Source organism: Nipponia nippon, unplaced genomic scaffold (genome assembly GCF_047370975.1).
Source record: "Nipponia nippon isolate SJK-2023a ecotype South Korea unplaced genomic scaffold, ASM4737097v1 scaffold_36, whole genome shotgun sequence".
Taxonomy (NCBI): Eukaryota; Metazoa; Chordata; class Aves; order Pelecaniformes; family Threskiornithidae; genus Nipponia; species Nipponia nippon.
This window is the reverse complement of record NW_028262354.1, coordinates 226969-251569: the sequence shown is the minus strand read 5'-3', so window position 1 is coordinate 251569 and position 24601 is coordinate 226969. Positions and strand designations below refer to the sequence as shown.

The window sequence follows — 24601 nt, the reverse complement described above, 5'->3', positions numbered from 1 at the left end:
GGGAGACATGGGGAAGGTCCAGGGACGAGGGGCAGGGGGCAAGGAGGGGGCATGGGGAGGGGACGTGGGGCAGGGGACGCGGGGGGAGACGGAATGGGGGGAACACAGGGAGGGGACGTGGCGGGGGGCACGGGGGGAATTGGGGCAGAGCCGGGGGGGTCCAGGGACGCAGGGAGGGCGACAGAGGGGACACCGGGGGAACGGGACACGAGGGGGGACACAGGATGCGGAGGGCGGGGACAGGGAGGAGATGAGGGGCACAAGGGACACTCGTGGGAGGAGCACGGGCACACGCGTGGGGACACGGGGGACACGGGGAGGGGCACAGGGGACACGCGTGGGGACGCGTGGGAGCGCGGGGCCGCCCCGGCTGAGCGCGGCGGGGGCGGAACGCGGCAGCCCCGGAACAGCGCCGCGCGGCGCCGGGGGGCTGGGGGACACGGTCCGGCGCGGTCCCGCCCCCGCCGGCTCAGCCAATGGACGGCGAGCGCTGCCCGCGCTCGACATGGCGGCGGCGGCCTCAGGCGGGCGCGGCCTGGCGAAGGCGCTTCCGGCGGTGGCGGCGCCCGCGCCCGCGATGGCGGCGCCCGGCGGGGACGGGGGGGGCGGGCGGCCGTAGGGCCGGGCCGGGCCATGGGCAACGCGCTGGGCCCCGCCGCGGCCCGGGCCCCGCGCCGCGGGGAGCCGCTCGGCAGCCCCGGCAGCTTCGATGAGCTGCACCGGCAGTGCAAAGGTGGGGCCCGGGAGCGCCGGGCCTGGGGGTCACCGGGGCCTGGGGGGCACGGGGGACGGGGCGGGCACCGGGTCCGGAGGGACATCGGGGCCGGGGGGCACCGGGTTCGGGAAGCTACCGGGTCTGGGGGACACTGAGGCCGAGGGGACACCGGGTCCAGGCCCCCGGGTGGCGCCGGCAGCAGCGGGGGGTCCCGGTGGCGCTGGGGGGCGCGGGGCGCGGCCTGTGGGTGGCCCTCGGAGAGGTGGGGTGGCACCGGGGGGCCGGCAGCAGTGGGCCGGGGGGGGGCTGGCAGCGATGGTCCCGCTCAGCCCCTGTTCTCCCCCAGAGATTTTCCCACAGCAGATGGAGGGGGTGAAGCTGATCGTCAACAAGACCCTGAGCAGCCACTTCCAGGTGAGGGGGACACAGGGGGAGCCGCGGGGCCGTGCGGGAGGGGGGGGGCGCTGCCACCCCCGGGCCGCCCCCCGTCCCCTGCTGACGCGCCGTCCCCACAGGTGACGCACACAGTTCACATGAGCACCCTCGGCCTCTCCAGCTACCACTTCAACGCCACCTTTGTGGGGGACCGACAGCTCAGCCCCACTGAGGTGAGGCCCTGTGCCCCAGGGTGGCCCCGGGGACGGTGGGTGGCCCTGGGGCGGCCACAAGGCTCTGAAATGGCACCAGGATGGGTGGGGGCTACCTAGGGTTGAGGGGGTCCCAGCCTACGGCTCAAGCTGGGGTCAGCGGTCCCTGTCCCCCCACCTGACCTCCCCTGTCCCTAGGCCTTCCCCACGCTGGTCGGGGACATGGACAACAGCGGCAGCCTCAATGCCCAAGTGCTGCACCTCGTGGCCGAGCGCATCCGCACCAAAGCTGTCTTCCAGGTGGGGCTGGGCGGGAGAGGACCCCGGGGCAGGGGGTGCCGGCGCGTCTCCGTCACCCCCAGGCGGTGGCAGGGACGGTGGCAGGACCCGCCGCGGTGCCCGTCCCTTCGCAGACGCACCAGGCCAAGTTTGTGACGTGGCAGTTCGACGGCGAGTACCGGGGGGATGACTGCACCGCCACCCTCACACTGGGCAACCCCGACCTCCTCGGCGAGTCCGGTGAGCAGGGAGTCCCCCCACCAGCTGCCGGGCCCAAGGGGGGCCGAGTGCTGAGGGCTGTGCTGTCCCCGCAGTGATCCTGGTGGCCCATTTCCTCCAGAGTGTCACCTCCCGCCTGGTCCTGGGCGGGGAGATGGTTTATCACCGGCGGCCCGGGGAGGAGGGAGCCATCCTCACGCTGGCGGGCAAATACACGGGTACGCGGGTGCCCCACGCTCGAGCGGGCTGTGGGTACGGCCCTGGGGGTCCTGCCCGCCGTGCTGGCCCCGGGGGGACACCCCGGCTCCCCTTGCCCTCCGCTTTGCTTCTCTCTTCCAGCTCTGAAGTGGGTGGCGACACTGAATGTGGGGTACGGCGGCGCCCATGCCAGCTACTACCACCGAGCCAACGAGCAGGTGAGTGTCCCCCATGCGTCCCTGTCCCCCGTGTGTCCCCGTTCCCCCTGGGGCCTCATGTTTTTTGCCCCCCAGGTGCAGGTCGGGGTGGAGCTGGAGGCCAATACGCGGCTGCAGGACACCACCTTCGCCTTTGGCTACCAGCTCAACCTGCCGCAGGCCAACATGGTCTTCAGAGGTGAGTGAGGAGCTGCGCCGGCACCTGGCACCCCTGGCGCTGGCCGGGAGCTCACCCTGTCCCCCCTGCAGGGCTCTTGGACAGTAACTGGAGCGTCGGAGGGGTGCTGGAGAAGAAGCTGCCCCCCCTGCCTGTCACCCTGGCTCTGGGCGCCTTCCTCAACCACTGGAAGAACCGTTTCCACTGCGGCTTCAGCGTCATCGTGGGCTGAGGGACCGCGGGGGCAGGTGGCACATGCCACCGTCCTGCTCAGGGAGCCGCCGTGCCGTGCCACGGGGGGGCCAGCCAGGCCCCGCTCTCGCGCCGCAGTACTGGGGGAGCCTGCGGAGGGGGGACCTGGTCCCTCACGGCCAGGGGACACTGTGTGACAGCGCGTGGTGGCTGGAAGTGTGACAGCGCGTGGTGGCTGTTAGCGCCTTCGGGCTGAGGAGTGGCTACCGCTCAGGGCTGGGGGCCTCCACCCCCCGGCGCCCGCCCGCACCGTCCTCCTCGCCCCAGCACCGCATTTCCCTCTGTTCCCACCGCTGCTCTGCCTCAGTTTCCCTCAGGTGGCGCAGGGGGTGGCTCCGGGTTGTGGCGGCAGCTGGAGGTGCTGGCAGTGCCCACGTGCACACACTCGCGGAGCCTGGAAAAATAAAGGAGCTTTACTCTGCCCTGTAAAGTGCACTGGTAGCCGGTGAGCCCTGGTGCTCGCAGCCGGCAGCTGGGGCCTGGCGCAGGCTCTAGCTGATGATTTCGGAGAGCAGCGGCGTCATGGAGGACAGGTCCTGGATGTGGAGGATCTGTCGCGTGTTCTCCACCTTCAGTGTCTGCAGCTCCGTCAGCAGCAGCAGCAGCTTCGCGTAGAGAAACCTGGGGCAGGGGAGAAGCGCCTGGCTCGGACTTGGTGGTTGTCCCCATGGCGGAGGGGACTGCGGCCGTGCCAACTGCCCTGGCACGTACCTGCCCTCGGGCATGGGGTGCCGGTGGTCAATGTAGCTCTTGAGCGTCAGGGCCACCTTCTCCTGGAACTGGTCGACGAAGTCCCGCTGGGTGATGCTGGCATGGTCTGGGGGCACAGGACGGGCGGGTGGCCGTCAGCGGGGCTGAGGGGACACCCCGCCGCGGCCGTCACTGTCCCTACCTGGCGAGAAGAGCAGCATGGCCTGGAGCAGGACATACTCGGTCTCGTGGAGCTGCAGCTTCTTCAGGCTGATGTGGAACTTGAGCAGCGGCTCCAGGTAGATCTGCTGAAAGCCGGCTGGGGGGAGCGCGTCGGTGACGGGCGAGCCAGGATGGGGACATGGCTGTCCCCTGCTCCCCGGTGCCGCCGTTCCCCCCCGCCTCACCCAGGGCTCCATCCTGGATGGTGTAGCAGTGCTGCCCGCACTCCCACGCATTGGTCTCCACGTTGAAGACGGTGTTGAACTGGATCTGGCAGATCTCCAGGGTGGCCCCTTTCAGCAGCGAGATCTGGTCGTCGATGGGCAAGCTCCTGCCGGGGGGGTGAGGGGAAGCATCAGGGCCAGGGTGGCGGTGCGGGTCTCCCGCCCATGCCCCCTCCCCACGGACCTGAAAGACGGGATCTCCTTCGCGAAGTTGATGACCTGCTGGATCATGAAGGTGCTGAGGTCGGCGAAGTGGGGCAGCATGGAGAAGACATCAGGCAGCACGTCCTCGTCCAGGCAGTCCGGCTGTGGAGTTGGCGGCCATGTGGCAGGGACACCTGGCTCTGGTGGGTTCTGTGGCCGCAGGCTGGGGACATAGAGGCGCACAGCGGGCTGCAGCGGCGGCAGCCAGGGTGTCAGTGCTGTGCCGGGGCACCCGCGGGGACAGCCAGGTCCCAGGGGGTCCCCGCTCACCCAGTAGTGCGTGAACTGGGAGAAGCTGGAGTCGAAGGTGCGCTGGTGGGCCGCAATGAGGATGCTGATGAGTTCCTGCTGCTCCGCCGTCAGCCCCCCTGGCTGCTCCCGCGCCAGCCGCCGCTGCCCCCGCAGTGCCCGCCGCCGCTGCAGCACCTCCTCCGACATGATCACTGCCACCCCGCCAGCACCGTCACCCCCAGGCCAGGAACTGGGGTCACCGGTGGCGCAGCTCCCCCCGGCCCCCCAGGTGCTCAGAGATGCCACTGCCCCATGGTCCCCTCTCCCCATGGGGGTCCCCCTCGTCCCCTTTCTCCCGCACCCCCCTGCTGTCACCTCTATGCCTCTGTCCCTTGCTGTCCCCTCACCCCTGGGCTGCCCTGTCCCTTCTGCCCCCATGTCTTCCTGTGCCATCCAACCCAGGCTGGTCCTCTCTGTCCCTTGTCCCCCCCCGGGTCTCCCTTGTCCCCCCCCGGGTCCTCCTCATCCCCTTTTGCCCCACGTTCTCCCACCCAGGTCCTCCCTCTCCCTTTTGCTCCATGTCCTCCTCATCCTCCCCAGGTCTCCCCTCTGTCACCCCATCCCCTCTCCCCCCATGTCCCCCTCGCTGTCCCTGTGCCACCGCACTCACTGTCCTTCCGCATGCCCACGTCGAGGCACTTCTGGAGGCGGCAGGCCTGGCACTGCCGCCGCTTGGCCTTGGTGATGGGGCAGTTCCGGGCGAAGGGGCAGGTGAACTGAATGCCCTTGTTGATGGAACGCCTGGGGGAACACGGGAGCTGTGAGACCCCATGGGCTGTCACCATGAGCATGAGGTAGCAGCAGCCATCCTGTCTTGTCCCACCCGATCCTGTCCTGTCCTATCTTGTTCCGTCCCCCTCCATGTGTCTTGTCCCATCCTGTTTGTCCCATCCCGCTCTGTCCCCTTCTCCCCATCCTGTCCTGCCCCATCCCATCTCACCCCGCCCTGTCCCATCCCACCCTGTCTCCTGGCTCCTGCCCGGTGCCACAGAGCAGCCCCGGTCCCCCCGTGGTGGCAGCCCCCACCTGAAGAAGCCCTTGCAGCCCTCGCAGGTCATGACGTGGAAGTGGTACCCGGTGGCGCGGTCCCCACACACGGCGCAGACCTTCTCCTCCCCGGGCTCCATGTCCTTCCCTCCGGGGACCCAGGAGCCCGGCAGTGGGCGGGGGCTGCTCTCCATGTCTGAGGCGCTCGACACAGACATGGCCGGGGATGCGGATGACGGTGCCTGGACCGGGGGGACTGCAGCAAGGACAGAGTCTGCAGGATGGGGTGGGTAAGCACGAGTGTGCGGGGTGTGCATGTGCATACACGTGCCGCGGCTCCCGCTTGAGCAACACCTGGCAGTGCACCCTGCAGGCAGTACTGCCTGTCCCGTGGCTGCTGCCCTGACACTGGCTTCCACGCCCCGTCCCCTACGTGTCCCCTGGGAGCCACCATGTCCCCCCCGCTCCACGGTGCACTACCCTCGTGCACCCACCCGCTGCTGTGACCTCCCGCCCCGGCCACCGCTGAACCGCCTGCACGATGCCCCCAAAGGCGGACGGTGCCCGTTGGTGCCAGTACCTGGGACCCGGTGCGCGCTGGTGTGGCTGGTGCCTGGTGCTCGTCGCTGCACAGCAAGGGGCCGGTCGTCCTCACCGCCTCCCAGCTGCAGCCCTGTGGAGTTTGAACCTTGAACTTGAGCGAGGCTGCGGCAGGCGGGGACAGGCAGCACATGGGGGGGACAAGCAGCACGGGAGGGACAGGCAGGGACAGGCAGGGACAGACATGGCAGACACTGGGGATAGGCAGGCAGAAGGACACGCGTGGGTGCTGGGGGAGGCATTCGGGGCGGCAGAGCCCAGAGGGGATGGGGAGCACAGTGGTGGCCATCCTGCCACCGGTGGCCCTGGAGGAAGGTCCCCATCACCGGCTGCCGCAGAGAGTTGCCAGTCATGTCCCCATCCCAGGACCCCCGGGCAGGGCCTCTCCCCCCCCCGGGAGTCACCCGCCACCTGCGGGTGCCCCGGGATGGTGGCGGCTTGGGGGGTGATGAGGCCACAGCCACCCGGTTCCCCCCGGCTCCCCCCGGTTCCCCCCGGTTCCCCCCAGTCTGGCTCCGCGGGGCGTCGAGGCTCAGGGCGGGGGTGAGACACGCGGGAGGGCGGGTCCCCACCCGGCCCCGCCCCTGCGCCCCATTGGCCGCCCGCGGCCGTCACTCAGCCGCGCCCCTATAAAAGCGGCAGCGGAGCGCGGGGCGCCGCACACCGGGAGTGGCGGCGACACCGGAGCCGACATGAGTGAGGTGAGGGCTCGGTGCCGGTGCCGGTGCCGGTGCCGGTGCCGGTGCCGGTGCCGGTGCCGGTGCCGGTGCCGGTGCCGGTGCCGGTGCCGGTGCCGGTGCCGGTGCCGGTGCCGAACAGAACAAGGGTTTTTCCCTTTTTGCTTTATTTTTAGCAACGGGCCGGGAGAGGCGCTGCCCTGGGAATGGCGGGGGGGAGGGATGCTGCAGCCGAGGGGGCGGCTGGAGGCGGGGGGGGACCTCGGTGGCTGGGGGGGGGGGGGTCTCTGGGAAAGCGGAGCCCGTGCCCCCCCCCCCCAGTCCGGGTTTGCTCTCGGGGGCCCCGTGTCACCCCCGGGCACCCCCTTCTCTCCGCAGCGCAGCCCCCATGAGTCCCCCTCCGTGGCAGAGGCCCCCGGCGGGCAGGAGGAAGGTGAGGACCCCTAGCACTGGCGGGGTGCACCCCGTGGGGTGCCCCATCACCAGTGTCACCTCTGTCCCATGCCCTCCCGGGACCCCCGGTGCCTGGGACCCTGCTGGCTGCTCCCATCCCCCAAGCCTCCAGGATCTGTATCCCCACCATGGGGAGGGGGGTGACACCTGGATGGATTTGGGGACCTGCTCTGTCCTTCCCCTGTCCCTGGGGGGGGTGCCTCCCCAGGTGTCCCTCACCCGAGGTGGGGGTTGATAGGGTGACCCTCACCTGGGGGGGGTGATGGGGTCCCCCCCAGGTGTCCTCTCCTGGGGAGGGGTGGGGTGGTGGGTGGTTCAGGGTGCTCCCTGGGTGCTGGGGTGAGTCTGGGGGTGCCAGGCTGTAACCAGGGCAGTCCCTGTCCTGTCCCCAGCCAAAGCTGTCGACCCCAAAAAGGTGGAGGAGGAGGAGGAGGAGATCGACATTGACCTGAGTGCACCTGAGACGGAGAAAGCCGCGCTCGCCATCCAGGGCAAATTCCGCCGCTTCCAGAAGCGGAAGAAGGAGTCAGGGCCCTGAGCGGCTGTGGGGTCCCGCAACCCCCTGCCCACAGTGGGCGTCCCTCTCTTGCACGCGGGCACGGCCCCATCCTGATCTCCACCATGCCGGGGCTGCTCCGTCCTCTGCGAGCGGGGCCGGGGGGGGCTCAGCCCTTCCCTATCTCTTGCTCACCCCCGAGCCAGGACCCCGGGTGAAGCTGGGGGGCTGATGTCGGGGGGGAGATGGCCGAGTCCTGTGTCCCCCAGCGTGGAGGTGGTCCTTGTGTGAGGGAATGGCATGGAAATGCCCATTCTCCTGGGGCAGTCCCTATTTAGCCATCCGTGGTGATGCTGGGGACGTGCGGGGTAGGGGGACACCGGTGTCCCCTAAGTGAGGGAAGCCCCTGTCCTGGTCCCATGGGGTGGGACACTGCAGGGGGGACACGGACAGGTCTTGCTGCAGCCCTCCACGGGGGAGCCCAGCACTGGGATGCTCCCTGTCCTCGCACTGCCCCCTCCCTACCCTCCTGTCATTGTCACCGTCCCCTCCCCTGGGGAGGCTTTTAGCATGTGTAAAGAATAAACCATCGGGAAGAGGAGCCGGGCTGGCTGTCGAGTGGTCTGTGGGAGGGGGTGTGGGGACGGTCCCCCACCTGGTGGGACCCCCAGGTCCCCGTTCTCTGGGGGAACAGGGTGAAGCCCCCTGTTAAAAGCAGCCTTGCAGGTCCCCGGGGCCAGACTGTCCCTGCCTGGGGGGAGCACAGGCAGGGGCATCCCCAGGATGTGGGTGGAGGATCCCCCCCTTGGGATGGGGCTCCTTGGCTGGCGCTTTGGGAACTGCTTCTTCCTCACCCTGGGATCTCCCATCACTCTCTGATTTGGGGTTTTCCCCGTGAAATTCTACTTAATTTATCAGCCACTGGGTCTCAGCCCCTTGGAGCTGTGGCCTCGTTTCCCATCGCGCTGCTCTTTGCAGTGGCAATGAAAGATGCTGCCACTTGCTCTTCTTCCTTGGGGGACAAAGGCCTCATGGCATTGCATCCCTCTAGGCATCAAAGTTTTGCCTGTGGCCAGCTTCAGTGGCAGTTCCTAGCCCTGGCTCTCACTGTGGCACCACTGAGAGCAGCTGCAGGAGGTACCTGGGCTGCTGCTGGCGATGACAAAAGAAGAGCTTTGGGGTGGGTAAAATGAAGCTATCTGGGGATTTGCACCAGGGTTTCTTGGTGCTCTGATGTGAGGTGGCTGTGGGACCGGTCCCTGCAGTGCCCAATGCCATGGGGTGACTGGGGATGCTGGGACCTGGCATGGAGCCGCAGCATGTTGGCAGAAATAGCTCCCTGGAAAGAAAAACAGTGTCGGTAGCCAAGGGAAAGGCAGGGCCCAGGGGATGCCCTGGGGACGCCGGGGTCAGGCTTGGCCCCCAGCTTGCTCCACAGACTTATTAGGGAAAAGACAATTATAGCCCTGTCGGTGGGGCCGGGGGGAGGCGGCGCAGGGGCCCCTCCCTTGCAGCCTTGTCTGTGTCAGTGTGGGAGCGAGCGCTCCTGGTCTGCTCCCATGCGGAGTCCAATGGGGCTGCGGGCTGGCACCAATCCGTGGGGCGGGAGCGCTCCCACTCCACTCCAGCACAGTCACCCATCACCCCAACTGCCCTCCCCCCCCCCCCCCGGGGCCACTGCCCCTCGCTGAGCCCCACTGCCAGGATGGTGACAGTCACCGCTGGGTGAGCAATGGCCATGGAGAGGGACCCCTGCCTGCCCCAGGGGGACCCCTGCCCACCACATGGCCATGCCTAGGGCTGTGCACCCAGGGCAGGACCTGAGACTCAGCCTCTGCCTTAATTGGGGTGAGCTTTAATTAACGCAAATGCAAGGGCTTGATCAGGACAAGGGGGAAGGTGGCCCTAGGGTGGGGTGCAGCCATGATGGGTGGCCTCAGGGACTGCCACTGCCAGCTGAGGGGGGTGCCTGGAGTGCCATGAGGATGCCCTCGAGACATCGCCTCATCCCTCGGGAATCTAAGGCGTGGTGGCAGTGATGCCCTTCTCTCTGCGGGAGCTGGCAGGCCTCCATGCAACAAGTTCACAAGTGCACAGCCACCACCTGCCCCCCCCCCGACACCCCCACCTCGAGCGGGGAACAAGCCGGGGCGGATGCTGGGCTCCTGGAGATGTGAGTTTTATTAATGGCGCCGTGGGGATGGGGGAACACGGACAGGGCGTAGAAAAACACGTTGAGGAGCAGCGCCTGGCTCCGGGGTGATGGGCACCAGCAGCTCCTCCAGCCCGGCCGCAGCCTCTCCTCCTCCACGAGGCTCCGGCTGGCGTGGGAGGGCTGGGGGTTATGGGGCGGGAGGGTTAATGGGGGACAGGAGCGGGACGGAGGGGACGGGGCAGGGGCCACCCCGCAACGTCATCTGGGCTCGGTCGCAGGGAGAGACGAGAAAACGGCCAGAAAAGGAGCAACGATGGGGGCAGAGAAACCCTCCCGGAGAGTAGTTTTGGGGGGAACACAGGGAGGGATGGGGGCAGCACGGTCCCGTGGGGACCCCGCAGGTCCCTGGGGAGGGGGGACCGAGGCAGCCTAGGGGGGCAGACCCAAAATTCAGTGGTTGTGTCTTCAAATAGAAAAATTACATCAGTGCCCAGGGCTGGGCAGGGCAGCGGTTGCGCAGAGGAAGGTACCGACCGAGGGGCTTCAGAATGGGGCGGGGGGACAGTGGGGCATCCCCGAGGCTGGGGGACCTGGGGCGAGGACCACACCCCGCTCCTCGCCGGGTCCCGTGCCCCGGGGTGGCCGCTTCCTGGAGCTGGGGGGGCTGCGTCCTGGCCCCCCCTCCACCGGCGGCCGGGTGTCAGGTCCCCGAGTTCGGCTTGATGATGTGCATCAGGGCGCTCTTGAGGCTGCCCTTGCTGGGGGAGCGGACAGCGGGCGCGGGGCGAGTGGCCTCAGCAGCCTCCCCCCGCAGCTCCATCTCGATGGTCATGACGACTTTGGGGGGCCGGGTGCCCCCAGCGTCCGCCCCCGGGGTACCTTCCCTGCCCGCTAACCGCTATTTCTTATCCTTACGGGAGTCTCCTGGGGCTCCCTTGGCTTTCTTCTCACTTGCTGCCTTAGTGCTGCGGCTGTGGTCCAGCATGGCGTAGAGCACGGGTGCCTGCAGGGATGGGGCAGTGTTGGTGCCATGGTATCCCCCCACCCTGGGGGCTTCACCCCACAGCCTCTCCTCCCACCCCAAAAGGTAGGAGAGGGGTTTGCCCCCCCGGCCAGGCCATTTTGCCCCCTCCAAGCCCTCATTGCTCACCTGCCGGCTGCGCTTGGACGCATCCTTGGCTGATCGCTGCAGCTTTCCCTTCTCCATGGCACTAAAATTGGGGTGGAAAGGCAAAAAGGCATTTCAGAAAGGCCACCCCCCCAGTCTGACCTGGCAGCTCTATTTTGGGGTGGTTTTGCCCTGGTCGGGCAGTAGGGCTCACCTCAGCCGTCGCTGCAGGGCTGCCTGCCGCCGCAGCCAGCAGTAGCGGATGAGATAGACGAGGACCACCACCACGGCCACCAGCAGCAGAGCCCCACCGATGATGGAGCCCAGCACAACACCATAGCGGGTGGGCACTGTAGGGACACCAGCATCCCATCAGCCCCCCTGGCCAGAGCGGGGAAACTGAGGCAGGGAGGGGACCGCTGGTGCCGTACCTTTCTCAAAGACGTAGAGCGTGACCTGGGAGGACTTGCCCACAATGTCAGGGGGGTTCTTGACGTCGCAGGTGAAGGTGCCGTTGTCGGTGTAGTCCAGGTTGTGGATGACGATGGAGCCATCCTTACGGTGGGGATTGCCAACCCACTCCATCCGCTCCTTGAAGGTGCCCACGTCATCGATGTAAGGCTGACCCTTGGCATAGTGGAATATCTAGCGATGGGGACAGACACACGGACATCAGGGTCACGGTGCCTCCGGGCACGGCAGGGCCACCCCGCACCCCAAAGCGGAGCGGGTGCTTACGGATGTGCTGTCACGGGTTCCCTCAGCTTGGAAGTGCCATGTGATGGAGATGTCCTCGGAGATCCACTCGCTGGACCAGAAGCTGCAGGAGAGGGTGACGTGGGAGCCAACGGTGCCGTACACCTCCCGCTGCGTGTACACGTGGATGGAGGATGTCGGGGACGGCCCTGCCAGGGGCACAAACCCATCAGCCCCGCAGGGGACCCCAGCATGGGGATGGTGCCCATCACTGGGGCCACTGGCTGGTCTGTGCCCCCATGCTGGTCCTATGCCTGGCCCCATGCCCAGCCCCATGCTGCCACCAAAGGGCTTTTGTTGGCCCTGGAGAAAGCACAAGAACTGGAACTTGTGCCACCACAGGTGCCTTTGTGGGGAGCCTCTGCCCTGGTGTCCTCACGGTCAGTTCAAAGGGGACCGTGTCCCGGTGCTGGCTGACGCCAGAGGATGCTGACAGGGCTGGGTCCGGCACCCAGCACCCCTATCCCGTCCCCAGGGAGCTGGCTGGTGCTGGGATTCTCCTTGCAGCCTGGGGATGGGGACCGGAGCATGGCCACAGAGGATTGCCACCACCAGTGACACTCCCAAAAGCAGATGTGTGGGTGGGCACCAGACCCACAGCCACCTCCTGAGGGTCTGGAGCCCCCTGGTACCTCCCAGCATCCAGGATCAGGATTTCAAGACCAGCAACCCTGGTCCCTCGTCCCTGTCCCCAGCTTACCCAGCACCGAGAGGAGCCCAGCGAGGAGGAGGAGGCTGCCGCTGCCCCTGGCACCCTGCGACATGGTGGCTGCCTGTCACCGGCCGGCTCCAAGCCGCATGGAGGGCTGGTGTTGTGCAGGGCCCGGCGGCGTGCCGAAGGGTGCCAGTGGGATGGGGGCTGAGGTTTAAGAGCAAGCAGCGCCGAATGATGCCAGCGGCGCCCCGGCCTCGGGCCAATGGGCGCTGGGCAGCCGGGGCGGTGGGGCCCAGGGGATGCCGGGCGCCCTGGACTGAAAGGGGTCATTTAGTTTGGTGATGAGCGAGGAGGGGGAAGCATGCGGTGGGGGGGCCGGGCACACAGTGCCCTTTGTCTGGCCACATTCCCGACTGCGGCGGAGGTGGCTCGGCAGGAATGTGGCTGGAGCCGGAGGGCACCAGCACACAGCCACGGTCCTCGGTTGGTCCTGGGGATAGACCTGCCTGGCGGGGATTGGGGTCTTGCGCCGACTGCGCCACGGGCCACCGGCTCATCCCCTCCTGTTCCGCGGCCACAGGCCGGCTGCCGGCACCCTCTGGTGTGGTCCCCACGCCAGCCCCACCGCGTGGGGCTCCCCAGCTGGCACCGCCAGCTTTGGCCAAGCGCGCTCCCAGCAGCCTCTGCTCCGGCTCCATTTTGGGGTGAAAACACACCTTTGAGAGGGTGATGTTGGATGTTCCCCCTGGGCACGGAGCCGGCTGGCTCCAGCCGCGGGATGAGGGGCACGTCCGTCCCTGCGGGGTGCGAAGCAGGGAGCCACCTAAGTGCCACCGCTCCATGCAGAGCCCAGGGCAGGAATTTGCATGATGATCCCCCACCTGCTTTGCCACTGGCTGAGGGGCAAGTGGTGTTTTGGGGTGAAAAGCTCCAAAGTGGGGTTTTCCTCAGGTTTTTGACTCAGAGAGTTCATGGCTGGGGAAGGGAGGGCGGTGGACGGGGACGGGGACGGGACTCGCCCAGGAGCTGCGACATTTTCCTGCTTCAATGTCCTCCGTCGGCTGCAGCTGTGGGAAAGGGGGTCCTGGTGGGCTGGGGAGCCCCCGTCCTGCCCCCCGGCAGCTCTGGGGTGGGCGGGCAGCCCCGGGGGGTAACGAGGGGGGTAACGGGCAGCCCTGGGAGTAACGGGGCGGGTAAGAGGCAGTCCCGGCGGTAACGGGGGGGTAGTGGGCAGCCCCAGGAGGTAACGGGAAGCCCTGGGAGTAACGGGGGGACAAGGAGCAGCGCCGGGGCTAGCGAGGGACGCCGCGGGGGCACCGGGCAGCCCCAGCGGGCAACGGGCAGCGCCCGGCGGCGGGGGCGGAAGTGCGTCACAGCCGCTTCCGGCGTGCGGGGCGCTCCAAGATGGCGGCGCTGGCGTTGAGGTGACTCCCGGGCGGGCCGGGCCGGGCGCCGTGGCGGGACCCGCGGCCCCGGGAGCGGCTGCGCGGCGCCGCGGGCGGGCGGGCCGGTTGTCTCGTCCCGGCGGGGCCGGGTCCTGCCGCTCGGCCGGGCCGCGGTGCTGCCGGGCGGGGACAGCCCGTCGGGGGGGGCGTCGCGGCGCCGGGGGCGCCCCGGAACCGCGCACGGAGCCCTGGGCAGGCTGAGCCGTGGGGTGCCCCGTCCCGGGACGGGCTCCTGCCCCCGTCCCGGCTGTGGGTAACGGCCCCCGGTGCCGGAACGGGCCACGCCGCCCCACCTGCGACAGCCCCGGGTCCGGTCCCCCCCGGGCTAGGCCCGGTCCTCCCCGATCCCGCCCCCATCCTCCGCCCTCGGGCGCGCCCGTTTCCCTTTCACAAAGCCGATGCTTTGTGGCTCGTCCCCTGTTGTGTTCAAGGCGGGGGACCGGGGACCGTGTCCCTGCGCTCCCCTCTCGCGGTCCAGCGGCTGCAGGGAGCCGGTGAGGCATCGCCCCCTCGGGCCGCTGAACCGTGCCCCTCCGTCGCAGCGAGCCCCCGGGGGCAGCCCTCGGGCTGCGAACAGTGAGGGCAGGGCAGGAGCCTGGATCCCTTGGGCTGCGGCGGGGGAACCGAGGTCTGAGCGCTCTGCGGGGCTGAGATCAGCCCGGCTGTGGGTGAGGCTAGCAGGTTATTGCTGCTGATAAGGGCAGTCCTGCTTCTTCCCGCTCTCTGCGTGCGATCTCTCCCCGTCCTTCCTATGGCTCTTGGTGGCCTTGACTGGGTGGACAAACATCCACGTTACCACCTAGGCGGTGCTGGCGGGGTGTCCCCCGCCTCGCAGGGCCATCTGACAGGGTGGTGGTGGCTTCGTATGAGCTCAGTGGTCCCCTGCGGGAGTATGTCCTGCCACGCCTGTGGTGCTGAGCAGCAATGGGGAAGGACGTTGTGTTTGCTTGGCCTGAAAGTGCCTCTTCCCATCTACCACCCCCACTGAAAAGTTTTGTGCCTCCTCGAGGCTGTGGCTCTCCCCCTCCCAGCCCCCGTTTCCGACATTCTCCTCTTTGATATCAGCCTGGAGATGGTGTTTGGGATTTCATTCTCTTAATTTATTCTCTTTCTAGCAGCGGTTGGCGCCGTCATGCTTTTGCGGAAAACTGTTTGTTGCGTGTGCGGGTTTGTTTAAAGGCAGGATCTGCCAGCAGCAGGAGAGGCGGGGGGGCTCAGTACCTGCTTGGGTGGGTGCCCTGCAGCTGCTGCTTGAAAAACAAGAGAGAAGTTGCTCGCTCTGGTTTGAAGCCTGCGCCTGATAACTTCCTCTCGTGTCTGCTTCTGCTTGTCAGATGAAAAAGCATATATAATCGCTTCTCATTTGCCTCCTCCATGGCAAAATCCGAGTGATTTTTATAGACCTGTCTTGCAGGATAAATGTTAACGACGTCTATCAACATGACACTAAGCTGAAGCTGCTCCAGAGCTGTCCCCCACAACTACTCCTGAAATTCTCCTCCTGAGTTAACGGAGCTGCGTGGTGGGGTGTGTGCAGCCAGTGCTGTTCCACCGCCGGGTGCTTATAGACGTCTCGTTTGAGCTGCTGCTTTATTCTTGCCCTTCTCCAGCCCCGCGTGAGCGGCTGCGCTCTGTAAAATCCATGATAATTAACACCGCCTGGGGGTCCCCTGAGTCTTTCCACCCTCCTCGGGCACGGGGCCGAGCAGGAGTTGGTTGGGGTGCCATGGGAAGCTCTCAGCGGGAGTCCAGAGGATCCTCTTTTAGGGCTAATTCTTCTTTTTAAAAAAACATGTTTATCAGTGATCTGGAAGGAAATGCAAGTTGATGGAGGAAGAGCTGGAAAAGATGCAACAACTTAGAGAATGATAAATAATGAAGAGGACAGGTCCTTGGTACAGAGTGACCTTGATTGCTTAGCTGGAGGGCTGTGTTTTGCAAGCAATAGTCATTGCACTGAAGCAAGATGTAATGCTTTGCATCTAAAAAAAAATATTAAAATTGAGCCAAGAGGATGGGGAGTTCTTGCGGGGAAGTTTAGCTTTGAAAAAATGCAAATGCGTTGTGGATTTCATTCTTATTTTGAATATTGTGTGTGATTCGGAGCCAGCTCTCCCTCTTCCACCGCCCCAGCCGCCAGAAGAGGTGTTGAGCGGCTTCTGTAGAAGGAGAGATGAAATAGGTTTGGCCTTTTAATCTGGAAAAGCGGACCGAGGAGGGCATGAGCGAGGTGTATAAATCATTAATGGTCCGCGGGTACAGATTTATCGTTCACCTCCTCTCCCCTGCCCAAGAACCGGGAGGTGGTGGCTGGCACTGGTTTGCAGGGGCTTGGGACAAGCAGGGAGCCGGTTCTCTGCGTCTGGTTAAGCTGTGAGAATTTGTGCTGGAAGTTGGGGGGTTGGGAGGTGACAATGCAATTTCATGGTGAAAAAAGTACATTTATTATGTACTGACACCCTCTGGCTCGGAAAGCGCGTGAGCTGCATGTGGTGGGGGGTGCTGCTCTGTGTTTCCTGAGACTTTTCTCCGAGGATCTGTTGTCGGCTGCTCTCGGACATGATGGTGGGCTTGGTGGAGGTTTGGCTGGGCTCAGCCATTGCTGCGTCCCCCTGAAGCTCTTGGTCTTGCTGTCAGGCCACACTTCAGGGAGGGCGTTGATAAACTAGAGACAGTTCAAAGAAGGGTTTTCAATTGGAAGTGTTGCACTGCAGCATGGGGTGGATTCTGCATTGCCGAAAATTCATGCATCCAGCTGGGATGCCTTCGTAAAAACCTGCTGTGTTTCAAGTCCAGCCTTTGAACGCGATGGAAGATTTTGAAAGGAAACATCCTAATGATCATTTACACAGGAACTCGGAGTGGTTAATAATAATGACTTTTGTTTTGGCTTTACACCTGGTGAAGAGCTGACCTCCAGATGTTTTTCCTACCATGTCCTCGAGACTGGCTGTAGGACAACTGAAAAGCAGCAGAGCTTCGTTTATCTACTGCTATTAATGAAACAGCGGGAGATGCTGGTACAGATGCGTGTGCATTTGAGAAGATTAATTAGTGTTTGTCACTGTGCTGCAGATGAGCACACCAAATGTTATTACACACCTTGTTCTTGTCGTGTTGTCAGGAAAGGCAGCACTGCCTGTTAGGCTTTGTCCTGGAGAGGAGCAGGCGCTGCAGATTCCAGCCCACATGTGCAAATGCTCGAGCTGTGCTGGGCTGGGCGCCTGTTCCTCCCCGTTCCTGGAGAGATGCCCTTGAATGTCAGAGTCGCGGTTACTACAATCGGTCCGCAGAGAGCGGCACCCACTCCTTTGAGCACCACAAAATCCCTTTTTACCTCCTGCCTCGAGCCTCAGCATGGCTGAAATGCTGCGTACGCTGCACTGTGACAGTGACCTCCCATCTCGCCGGTGCTCGGAGCTTAATGAATGGCAGCGGCGAAATGCTGTAATGAAAACAAGTGTTTGGAGGAAGGGGGGTTGATGTCTTCATCTTGGACGCATGGAGAGCGGTGGCCTGAAGCAGCCCTTTCTGCAGAGCTTGGCAGATGCACGTTTCTGGGGACGTGTGCTGCCCGCCCTGATAATTGCTGTAGTGAGAGTGAAAAATGGACTGCCTCAGTGTAGCTGTGAGCTTAGAGTGCTGTTTATGTCTGTCTTACAAACAAGATATTACAGCTGAGCAGACTAATTACAGGGTGTCGTAAAGAATGAACCCCCGGGCAGAGTCTAGAGACTCTAGTTAAGAGCTCCGTGTAAGAGAGAGATTTGTGGAGGAACAGCCCAGTGTTAAGACTGATTTTAAGATATGAACCACCAAAGTGGCGAATTCCCTCCCTGGCCCCATCTTGCTGGCATTTTCAGGTGTTTATTTGGCACTCACAAAGCCTTCCTGTCTTCTTTCTTGCAGATGTGTTGGTCGGCGATGCCTGCTGGCTCGGCTTGGCCCCAGCCTTTCTGTGCGACAGTGAGTCTGAGGTTTTACTGAGAGTAACGGGATTAAGCTCTTCCCCGAGGGATGCCGTCTAAGGCTTTGGGGCATGTGTGCGCTTAGTAATTATGGTCAATCAAGGCCATGTTTTAGCTGGGCACTTACTGCCTCATGCCACCATGAGGGCACAGCCTAATTACAGAGGGGTTAGGGCTTGTGGGTGGGGATGAAGGGAGAGCTTGGCTGGCTAATGAGGTGGGCCTGGGTCTCTTGCAGGGGCAGTGGTACCCCTGTCACCCCTCTGTGCCACTCTGTGCGACAGCTTTGCACCTGAGGAGGGCTGGGAGCCACAGAAGCCCTCTTGTTCCCATGCTTCGTGCTGCCGGGCTTAGGGAGAAATAGTTATTTTCTGCTAAATTGGGCTGTAAGTGTAATTGCTGTGTAATCTCGGGAACATTAAATTACAAGCTCTTTATTTGGTACAGTGTGCAATTACCGTGGCAGTAAAGAGCAGGTTGCATGTTATCACTGTTATATAATATGTTATCTGATATCCTATACCCTTATTTGGGTGGTGCTGAGGGGGGGTGGCTCAGCTCCGCTGTCTGAGTGGATTCCAGTGCAGCAGCTTCCCATCCTGCGTATTATTATTATTATTCACTTGAGAGAGCTGGCAGCGATTCCTCTCCTTGCCTGTGTCCACGCACAGCTGGAGCCGTTCTTTGTACTGCTGTAGTCAAGGTCAGCCAGGAGCTCACATCCTGCAAGATGGAAAACTGCCACAGCAAAGCCCGGCGGAGCAGGCAGGGGTAAAACGCTGCCATCTCTCTGCACCTCCCATCTCCTCTTCTTTTGCAGCATTGTCCCGATGGGAACGACGGCCAAGGAGGAGATGGCCCGCTTCTGGGAGAAGAACACTAAGTCCAATCGTCCCTTGTCCCCTCATGTCACTATTTACAAGTAAGAGCCTCTTGGCCTCCTCAGCTTCGCACTGGGGCACCTCTGGCACACGACAGCCCTTGGGTGGGAGGGCTGTGCACCTTCCCATTGTCACTTCAGGCAGAGGACGGGGAAACCCTCTACATTGCGCTGTGAACAGTCTGAGCTGTGTGTGGGAATCACAGCCTCCTCCACGGAGTTGATGACACTCACTGTTTTCATACAGGGTGTTGTGGAGGGGTACAGTCCCCCCAGAGCTGCACTTCGGGATGCTTGGGCAGGGCAGTGTTTCCAGATGTGCCATTGAAAGGCAGCTGCCTCCACGGGGGGCGGTTGTGCAGAATGGCGCATCCGCTGCAGAGTTGGCGGTCCTTGGGGGTGGAGGCAGGAGGCCAACTTGGGGCTCTTGGGTTCCCTTCTCAGAAAGGTGATGGCTTCTTTGGGGCCACCTCTGTCACTTTTCCAGGTTGTCTCGTTGATCTGTGAGCCCGGATACCCAAACCCTGCCCCTTTGTTCCTCAACTACAGGAGCATTACAGTCTTCTCCTGTTTCATCTCCCTTTAAGCTTTCTCAGCAGACGCCCTTCCCCTTCCCAAACCCATGCCAGTGGCATTTGCCATTCCCAAGCTGCCTCTGCAAATTCCCCTGTCTCTCCCCTTTTGCTCTGGCTGGATTCCTTGAATAACTCCGAGTGCAGAAATACCCGCCCAGCAGCACGGAGCTGTCTAGGAATAGACGGGCTGTGCTTTGTCTGATGGCCTCGGAGGCCTCCCTGGTGTTGTGCCCTGTTTTGCTGACGAGGTTGGTTGTTTTGCAGGTGGTCCCTGCCCATGGCGATGTCCATCACGCACCGGGGCACCGGCATTGTGCTGAGCTTAGGTGCGTGCATCTCCCACCTGCTTGTGGTGACAGAGGGCGGGGGCTGCGGGAGGGAAGAGCCCTCTGACCCCCTCTGATTTGGAAACGTGACTCCAGGCGGACGTTTTCTCTCCTCTGTCCCCAGCTTCAGCAATGGGTTTTCTTCTGGGAAACCTGCACTTTGTCCTCTCCCTTTCTCCATCCCCTGAATATCTCCCCATCCCCATTTCTCTGTCCTCTTGTGCTGTGAGTGGCTCCAGTTCTACAAAGGCAGTGATGCTCCTCTGCACGTAAAAGCCTTCGAAGCCTTTGTAAGCACTGTGGCCTGGCCTGGGTGCTTTTCTCGGGGCCTTCCCCAGCCTGGAAAAGGCTGATCTGCTGCTCTCAGCCCTTCTCTTCTGGGGCTGTTTTTTGCTGGTTTTACCCTTACAGGAGACCCTGTGTGTGGGAAAGACTGACAGGCAGGCAGAGCTCACAGGATTTTCCTTGGCACAGGTGGAGTTTTTGAGCTTCCTGGGAGTGGCTGCTGCTTTCCCAGAGATCCCGGTGAGGGAGAAGGCAGCACCAGCATCAAAACTGATAAACTCCCTCCAGCAATTTGATGTGCGTGGTTTGACTAAGTGATAGGATATCTAACTGTGAAAGGCTGTTTTATTTCCATTAATGCCCTCTCATGGCAGCAGGAAGGTGCTTCTCTGGTTGCTCCCTGTTGAGGGGGGGGAGCTGGGTTGGTGTTTGCAGAAGGGCAGAGAGTGAAGGAACTCAGAAAAGATGTGCAGGACTGAGGACTTGTGTTCTTCACTTGCCAGAGTGAGAGGGAGCAGTGAGGGCTGCAGCCTGCCCTTCCCAGCCTGGCCTCCCGTGAGGGCTTGGGAGTTGGGCTCCTAGAAAAGGGCACCCATGTGCTCCTGCTCCCATATCCACAGGGCAGAGCCCTGCTGAGGCCTCAGCTCTGCCCCTCCCAGGCCAGCCGGCTTGTGCCCAGCTCTGCCTCCTGAAGAGCGGCATGCATCCTCTGCAGGAGAGCAGCTGATGGCTGCCTGCTCCGAGCACAGCAAGGTGACTTTGCCTGCACCCTGTGAGCCCAGCTGGCTCCTTGGAGGTGGCTGCATGCCTTGCTCTGCATGCGAATCCAGGGCATTGCATGGCAGCCGTGCTGGCACCACCCAGCTTTGGGATCTTATCTCCAGGAGCTCAGGACGTGCCTGGCCCCGTGGGCTGCGGTCCCCGTCCAGTCCAGCTTGCTGTGAGACAGGCCGAGCTGGCAGGTTCACTGTTGCCTTTCTGCTCCAATCCATCAGCCTTTGCCTGAGGGGAAATCGTCCTCTTCCCAGGCCGATTGAGCACAAAGGAACGAGGAGAAGGGGAGGGGGAAGTGTTCAACTCCGCTCTGTCAAGGCCTATAATTACAGGAGCCTCTGACTTCCTGCACTTCTTGCAGGGCGAACACAAAGGCCATTGAGGAGACAAGTGGCTGAGCGAGGAAGCAGCTGGTTGATTCAGGCTGCCAGTGCCGGCCTCAGCCGAGGTGCTCGAGCTAGCGTGCCGCAGTGTAATCAGGCGCTATTGAGTGGAGGGTGAATCGCGAATTGGCTGACTGCTGGCTGTGATCGTTCCCATTCTTTTGGCAGCACCATCTGGAGAAACCCTCTTGGCCTAGAAAGGAGGAGGAGAAGCTGCTGCAGCTAGTGCAGCCACACGTGTCAGGCTGTCTCTTTGCTGGTTCCTTTGCTGGTCCCCATCAAGGCAGCCTTGCTACATTGCTGCCTGTGTCAGTGGCTGGTGGCAGAGGGGTTTCTGTTCTGAGATGTGCATCTGGGGACTTCACTGAAGAGCTGCCACCTTACATTTCCAAACTTCCTTGTCCCTTTAACCTTGAATTTGGGCTGGTTTGGCTGCAATTGCATGAGCTCATGCCAGTTTGGTCTCTGGGTGTTGTATGAGTAATGCAGCCCCTGGTGCAGGACCCAGATTCTTTGCGTTGTTGCCCCGGTTTGAGTCCTCAGCACCCCAGGGTACAGTGTCACAGTGCAGCTGGCACTGCCACTGGATGGGCAGAGCCCTTCTCCTTCCTCCTTCCTTTGCAGGCTGCCATGAGCTGATGGTGGTTCAGGCTGTGTCACCAAACCAGAGATGTAGAGGTGGCCTGGGGCTCTTTGTGGGCAGCTAGGGGTTGGTAATGCTTCTGTTGGCTTGACCTGTGGGCTTTGTCTTTCTCAGGAGTCTCCCTCTTTGGTCTGGCTGCCCTGCTGCTCCCAGAACAGTTTCCCCACTACCTGGCCATGGTGAAGTCGCTCAGCCTGGGGCCCGCTCTCATCTACTCTGCTAAGTTTGCTCTGGCTTTCCCCTTCTCCTACCACACCTGGAATGGAGTCCGACACCTTGTGAGTAGCCCCTGCGAGGGGCCGTGTGCCTGCTTGGGGATGCGAGGGAAGTGAAGTGTCTGCCGGCTGTGGGAGCGCCGGGTGCGGCATCTGGGAAGGTGCCCTTGGAAATGGGAATTAGTCACCTCAAGTGCTTCAGAACCTCAGTGCTATTTTTGGGTACATTTAAGTTGCAGAGAGCATCACTACGCTGGTACTTGACCGGGTGGCACAGCTGGCTGAAGCATCCCCCCGCATCTCCTCACCTGCGGGAGATGGACGAGGGGTGGCAGGAGCAGCGTTACAGCCAGGGGAACGCGTCCACAGAGCCTCGAGCTTGAGCCCTGCAGAAGTGCCACCCGTTGCTCGTTATCTCACCCTCGTCATGCAGCCATTGCGCTGTGATCTTCCAAGTGCTTTATAGTATTTAATGAGCCCAGAAGACATGTGGCAGAGGATTGCAGACAGCGCTGCCTGCGAAGAAAGTAACCTGTGATGTTTGCCATGGGCTGAAGTGCGGAACAAGCAGCTCCGTTCAGCCGAGCTTCCTGTGTTTGATGAAGGAGGGGGAGCTGGAGAACTGAGAGTTTCTTGCTGGGAACAGTACAAGACGTGCTGCTTTTTGTAGTTGATTTTGTGTTTTCTGTAGCTCCAGATAGGTTAGGTTTTACGGGAGCAAATTGCAAAGGCAGCTGGCCCGGAGTGTGACATGATCCTTCTGCTCTGGGCGGGGGGAGCATCACGTGCGGAGCTGTGCTGCAGACGTGGGCTCGCGCTGCAGGCGCTGATGGCTCCCAGTGTTTCCAGTGTGGAAACACGGGACTTGAGCACTGTTGGATGTTGTATCCTGTACCCGGGAGCAGCCGTTACGAGGTGATCGTGTCAGAGTGCCAGGAGGGACCTGGCTGAGCTGTTGGGGTGAACAACAGCAGTGTGCTGTGAGGGCAGCCCCCTCTGTGGGTCCTTGGGGCGGATGGTGGCCAGCCGGCAGTGCTGTGAGTGCTCGTTATCTGCTTTTCAAGCACTCCGCGTCGGAGGAGTCTCGGAGCACGGGGCCTGCAGCTGGCTGAGCCCTGCTCGCTTGTGGAGACGCTGTTGGGCAAATGGAGCAGTCATAACCTGCTGCTTGTTCAGAGCATCGTGAGTCGAATGCGTGCTGAAGTCTCTGACTGCACGTATATATTAGGATGCCAATTAAATTGTCTGAGAAGGAAACCAGCAGCGTTGGCTCCCCAAAGGGGAGTCAAGAGGGAGCAGGTTCAGTTTAGTGCCTCTGCCCCAGGTGCTTCTCTGCATTGAGCCCTGGGGGCTTGCTGGCAGGCTGGGAGGAGGTGTGTGCTCCCCAGGCTGCCCTCAGCCACCCCGCTTTCGCTTGACCAAAGTCAGGCGAGATATGCAAACCCACCTGTGATATCTGGGAACTGAGGACACCCAGCTCCGGGCTGCAGTTCCAGCATCCCTCCCTGCCATCCAGGCTCAGCCTGGCCTGCACAGCTCGCACCATACCCAGGGGCATACACAGAGGTGCAGGAGGCCAAGGCTCATCCCCACCCACTTGGCTCTGCCCGCGGGGATGTTAGCGCTGCCTCAGATCTGTGGCTTGCACCGTGCTTTATAACCTATTTCTGTCAGCAGGAGAGAAGCAAGTGGAAAGCAGCTGCCGCTTTTGAAGTGAACCTGGCATGCTGTGGCTGTTGGGGATTAGGGAGAGCTCACGGGTGGCTTTGCTGATAGTTGCAGGGGCTTGGTGGGGGATAAGCTTCCTCTGGCATGGCGCGCGCGTGCCTCCACCCAGGGAGACCCCTGCCTGTTGCCCTGCAGTGATGGATGCTTGTAGCCCTCCCTCCAGTCTGTACCCGGTGGTGCAAAGGCTGTTTTTTGGGGTGGCCTTGATGGCTTTTATTAGAAAGATGGTGCCTTTCTGCCTGCGTCTGGTACATCCCCCTTCAGGGACTGTCCCAGCCCTGTTGAATTAACCCTGCTGTGTCTCTTCTTTCCTGCAGGCATGGGACATGGGGAAGGGGTTCAAGATCCCCCAGGTCAACCAGTCTGGGGTGCTGGTCCTGATCTTGACCCTGCTCTCCTCCGCGGGCCTTGCGGCAATGTGAAGGTACCTCCTGGTTGATGGCCTCCCTTTTTTCAGAAGATTTGCTCCGTCCTGGCCCACCTCAAGATGTGTGTGGAGAGGGAAGTGGGAGGACAGGCTTCCCCTCCTCGCAAATCTCGTGGATGATCAGAGTTGCTTTTCATTAGCCCGGGTGATGTCCCGGGCACAAATTATCAGCCGATCCTGGCACGTTCAATTGCTCACAGAGAGCTGCCTAGCTTCTTCCAGGCAAACTCCAGGGCGTTTCTTTTCTCTGCTCTGTCCCCAAGCTTGAGACAATGCTGAATCTGTTCCCCGCAGGTCCGAGTGGGCTCGGGGACTGCTGGTAGTGCGTGTGTAGGCCTGTCACAGGACAAGCATCTCCATTGAGGCAGCCCGTGCCAGGGCAGGGAGAGCAGGCGGAGCTGCCAACGCCAGCACCCGTGAGGGGAATGGGTGATCGGTGCCGTCCAGGTGCCGCACCAGCTGCGGGACCCTGCGCTTTCCAAGCCTGGTAGCGTGAGCCAGCTGGGGTGGGGTGCTCAGACCTGCAGAGGTTCAGTCCCCACTACTTATCCTTGAAATGTTGTGATTCAGCCAGCTTTAGGGCCCCGGAGCCCCTGCCAGTGAAAACATCCAATTTTCCTGTCTTAGGAAGTTACTCTGTCACTGACACGATGGGAGGGACGTGGTTTTCCCATCGTGTGTTGCCACCAGCTCTCATTTCAGCACTTGTCACTTGTCCACCTTTGCAATAAAGCAGCCTTGATCCTTCATACTGAGCCGCTGAGTTTGTTGTCTGTGCTCAACACTGTTCACTGAGGCGAAGTCGGCTG

At 62.7% G+C, this 24601-nt stretch overlaps 4 protein-coding genes across 11 annotated transcripts; 2 read left to right on the top strand and 2 right to left on the bottom strand.

Moving 5' to 3' along the window:
- The first annotated feature begins 548 nt into the window (after nucleotides 1-548).
- On the top strand, nucleotides 549-3055 carry TOMM40L (translocase of outer mitochondrial membrane 40 like). 5 transcript variants are annotated; one of them, XM_087772262.1, is made up of 9 exons: nucleotides 552-733; nucleotides 1062-1129; nucleotides 1231-1323; nucleotides 1501-1602; nucleotides 1746-1821; nucleotides 1896-2018; nucleotides 2140-2216; nucleotides 2292-2394; nucleotides 2466-3055. In XM_087772262.1, exons 1-9 carry the CDS (start codon nucleotides 634-636, stop codon nucleotides 2603-2605), a joined length of 882 nt encoding a protein of 293 aa, XP_087628388.1. In that variant the 5' UTR covers nucleotides 552-633; the 3' UTR covers nucleotides 2606-3055. The 5 variants fall into 5 exon arrangements, with proteins under 5 accessions (XP_087628392.1, XP_087628388.1, XP_087628390.1 ...); XM_087772261.1 differs by having other exon boundaries at nucleotides 555-733; nucleotides 1716-1821; XM_087772263.1 differs by having other exon boundaries at nucleotides 609-733; nucleotides 1045-1129; nucleotides 1716-1821.
- Nucleotides 3019-6504, bottom strand: NR1I3 (nuclear receptor subfamily 1 group I member 3). Of its 3 annotated transcripts, XM_087772260.1 has the most exons (9): nucleotides 5824-6504; nucleotides 5283-5517; nucleotides 4867-4997; nucleotides 4236-4408; nucleotides 3946-4154; nucleotides 3723-3868; nucleotides 3518-3634; nucleotides 3337-3442; nucleotides 3019-3246 (listed from the first exon to the last, which is right to left on the bottom strand). In XM_087772260.1, exons 1-9 carry the CDS (start codon nucleotides 6194-6196, stop codon nucleotides 3117-3119), a joined length of 1620 nt encoding a protein of 539 aa, XP_087628386.1. In that variant the 5' UTR covers nucleotides 6197-6504; the 3' UTR covers nucleotides 3019-3116. The 3 variants fall into 3 exon arrangements, with proteins under 3 accessions (XP_087628386.1, XP_087628385.1, XP_087628384.1); XM_087772259.1 differs by having other exon boundaries at nucleotides 3946-4408; XM_087772258.1 differs by having other exon boundaries at nucleotides 3019-3442; nucleotides 3946-4408.
- Nucleotides 6505-9645: 3141 nt separating this feature from the next.
- MPZ (myelin protein zero) lies at nucleotides 9646-12378 on the bottom strand. 2 transcript variants are annotated; one of them, XM_009464949.2, is made up of 6 exons: nucleotides 12189-12378; nucleotides 11471-11637; nucleotides 11164-11377; nucleotides 10947-11082; nucleotides 10775-10835; nucleotides 9646-10627 (listed from the first exon to the last, which is right to left on the bottom strand). In XM_009464949.2, the coding sequence occupies exons 1-6, from the start codon at nucleotides 12250-12252 to the stop codon at nucleotides 10523-10525; spliced, it is 747 nt and encodes a 248-aa protein (XP_009463224.1). In that variant the 5' UTR covers nucleotides 12253-12378; the 3' UTR covers nucleotides 9646-10522. The 2 variants fall into 2 exon arrangements, with proteins under 2 accessions (XP_009463224.1, XP_087628356.1); XM_087772230.1 differs by having other exon boundaries at nucleotides 11471-12273.
- Nucleotides 12379-13490: 1112 nt separating this feature from the next.
- Nucleotides 13491-24547, top strand: SDHC (succinate dehydrogenase complex subunit C). Its single transcript, XM_087772170.1, has 6 exons — nucleotides 13491-13567; nucleotides 17498-17554; nucleotides 18377-18478; nucleotides 19276-19337; nucleotides 21537-21700; nucleotides 23683-24547. Exons 1-6 carry the CDS (start codon nucleotides 13548-13550, stop codon nucleotides 23785-23787), a joined length of 510 nt encoding a protein of 169 aa, XP_087628296.1. The 5' UTR covers nucleotides 13491-13547; the 3' UTR covers nucleotides 23788-24547.
- Nucleotides 24548-24601: the final 54 nt, after the last annotated feature.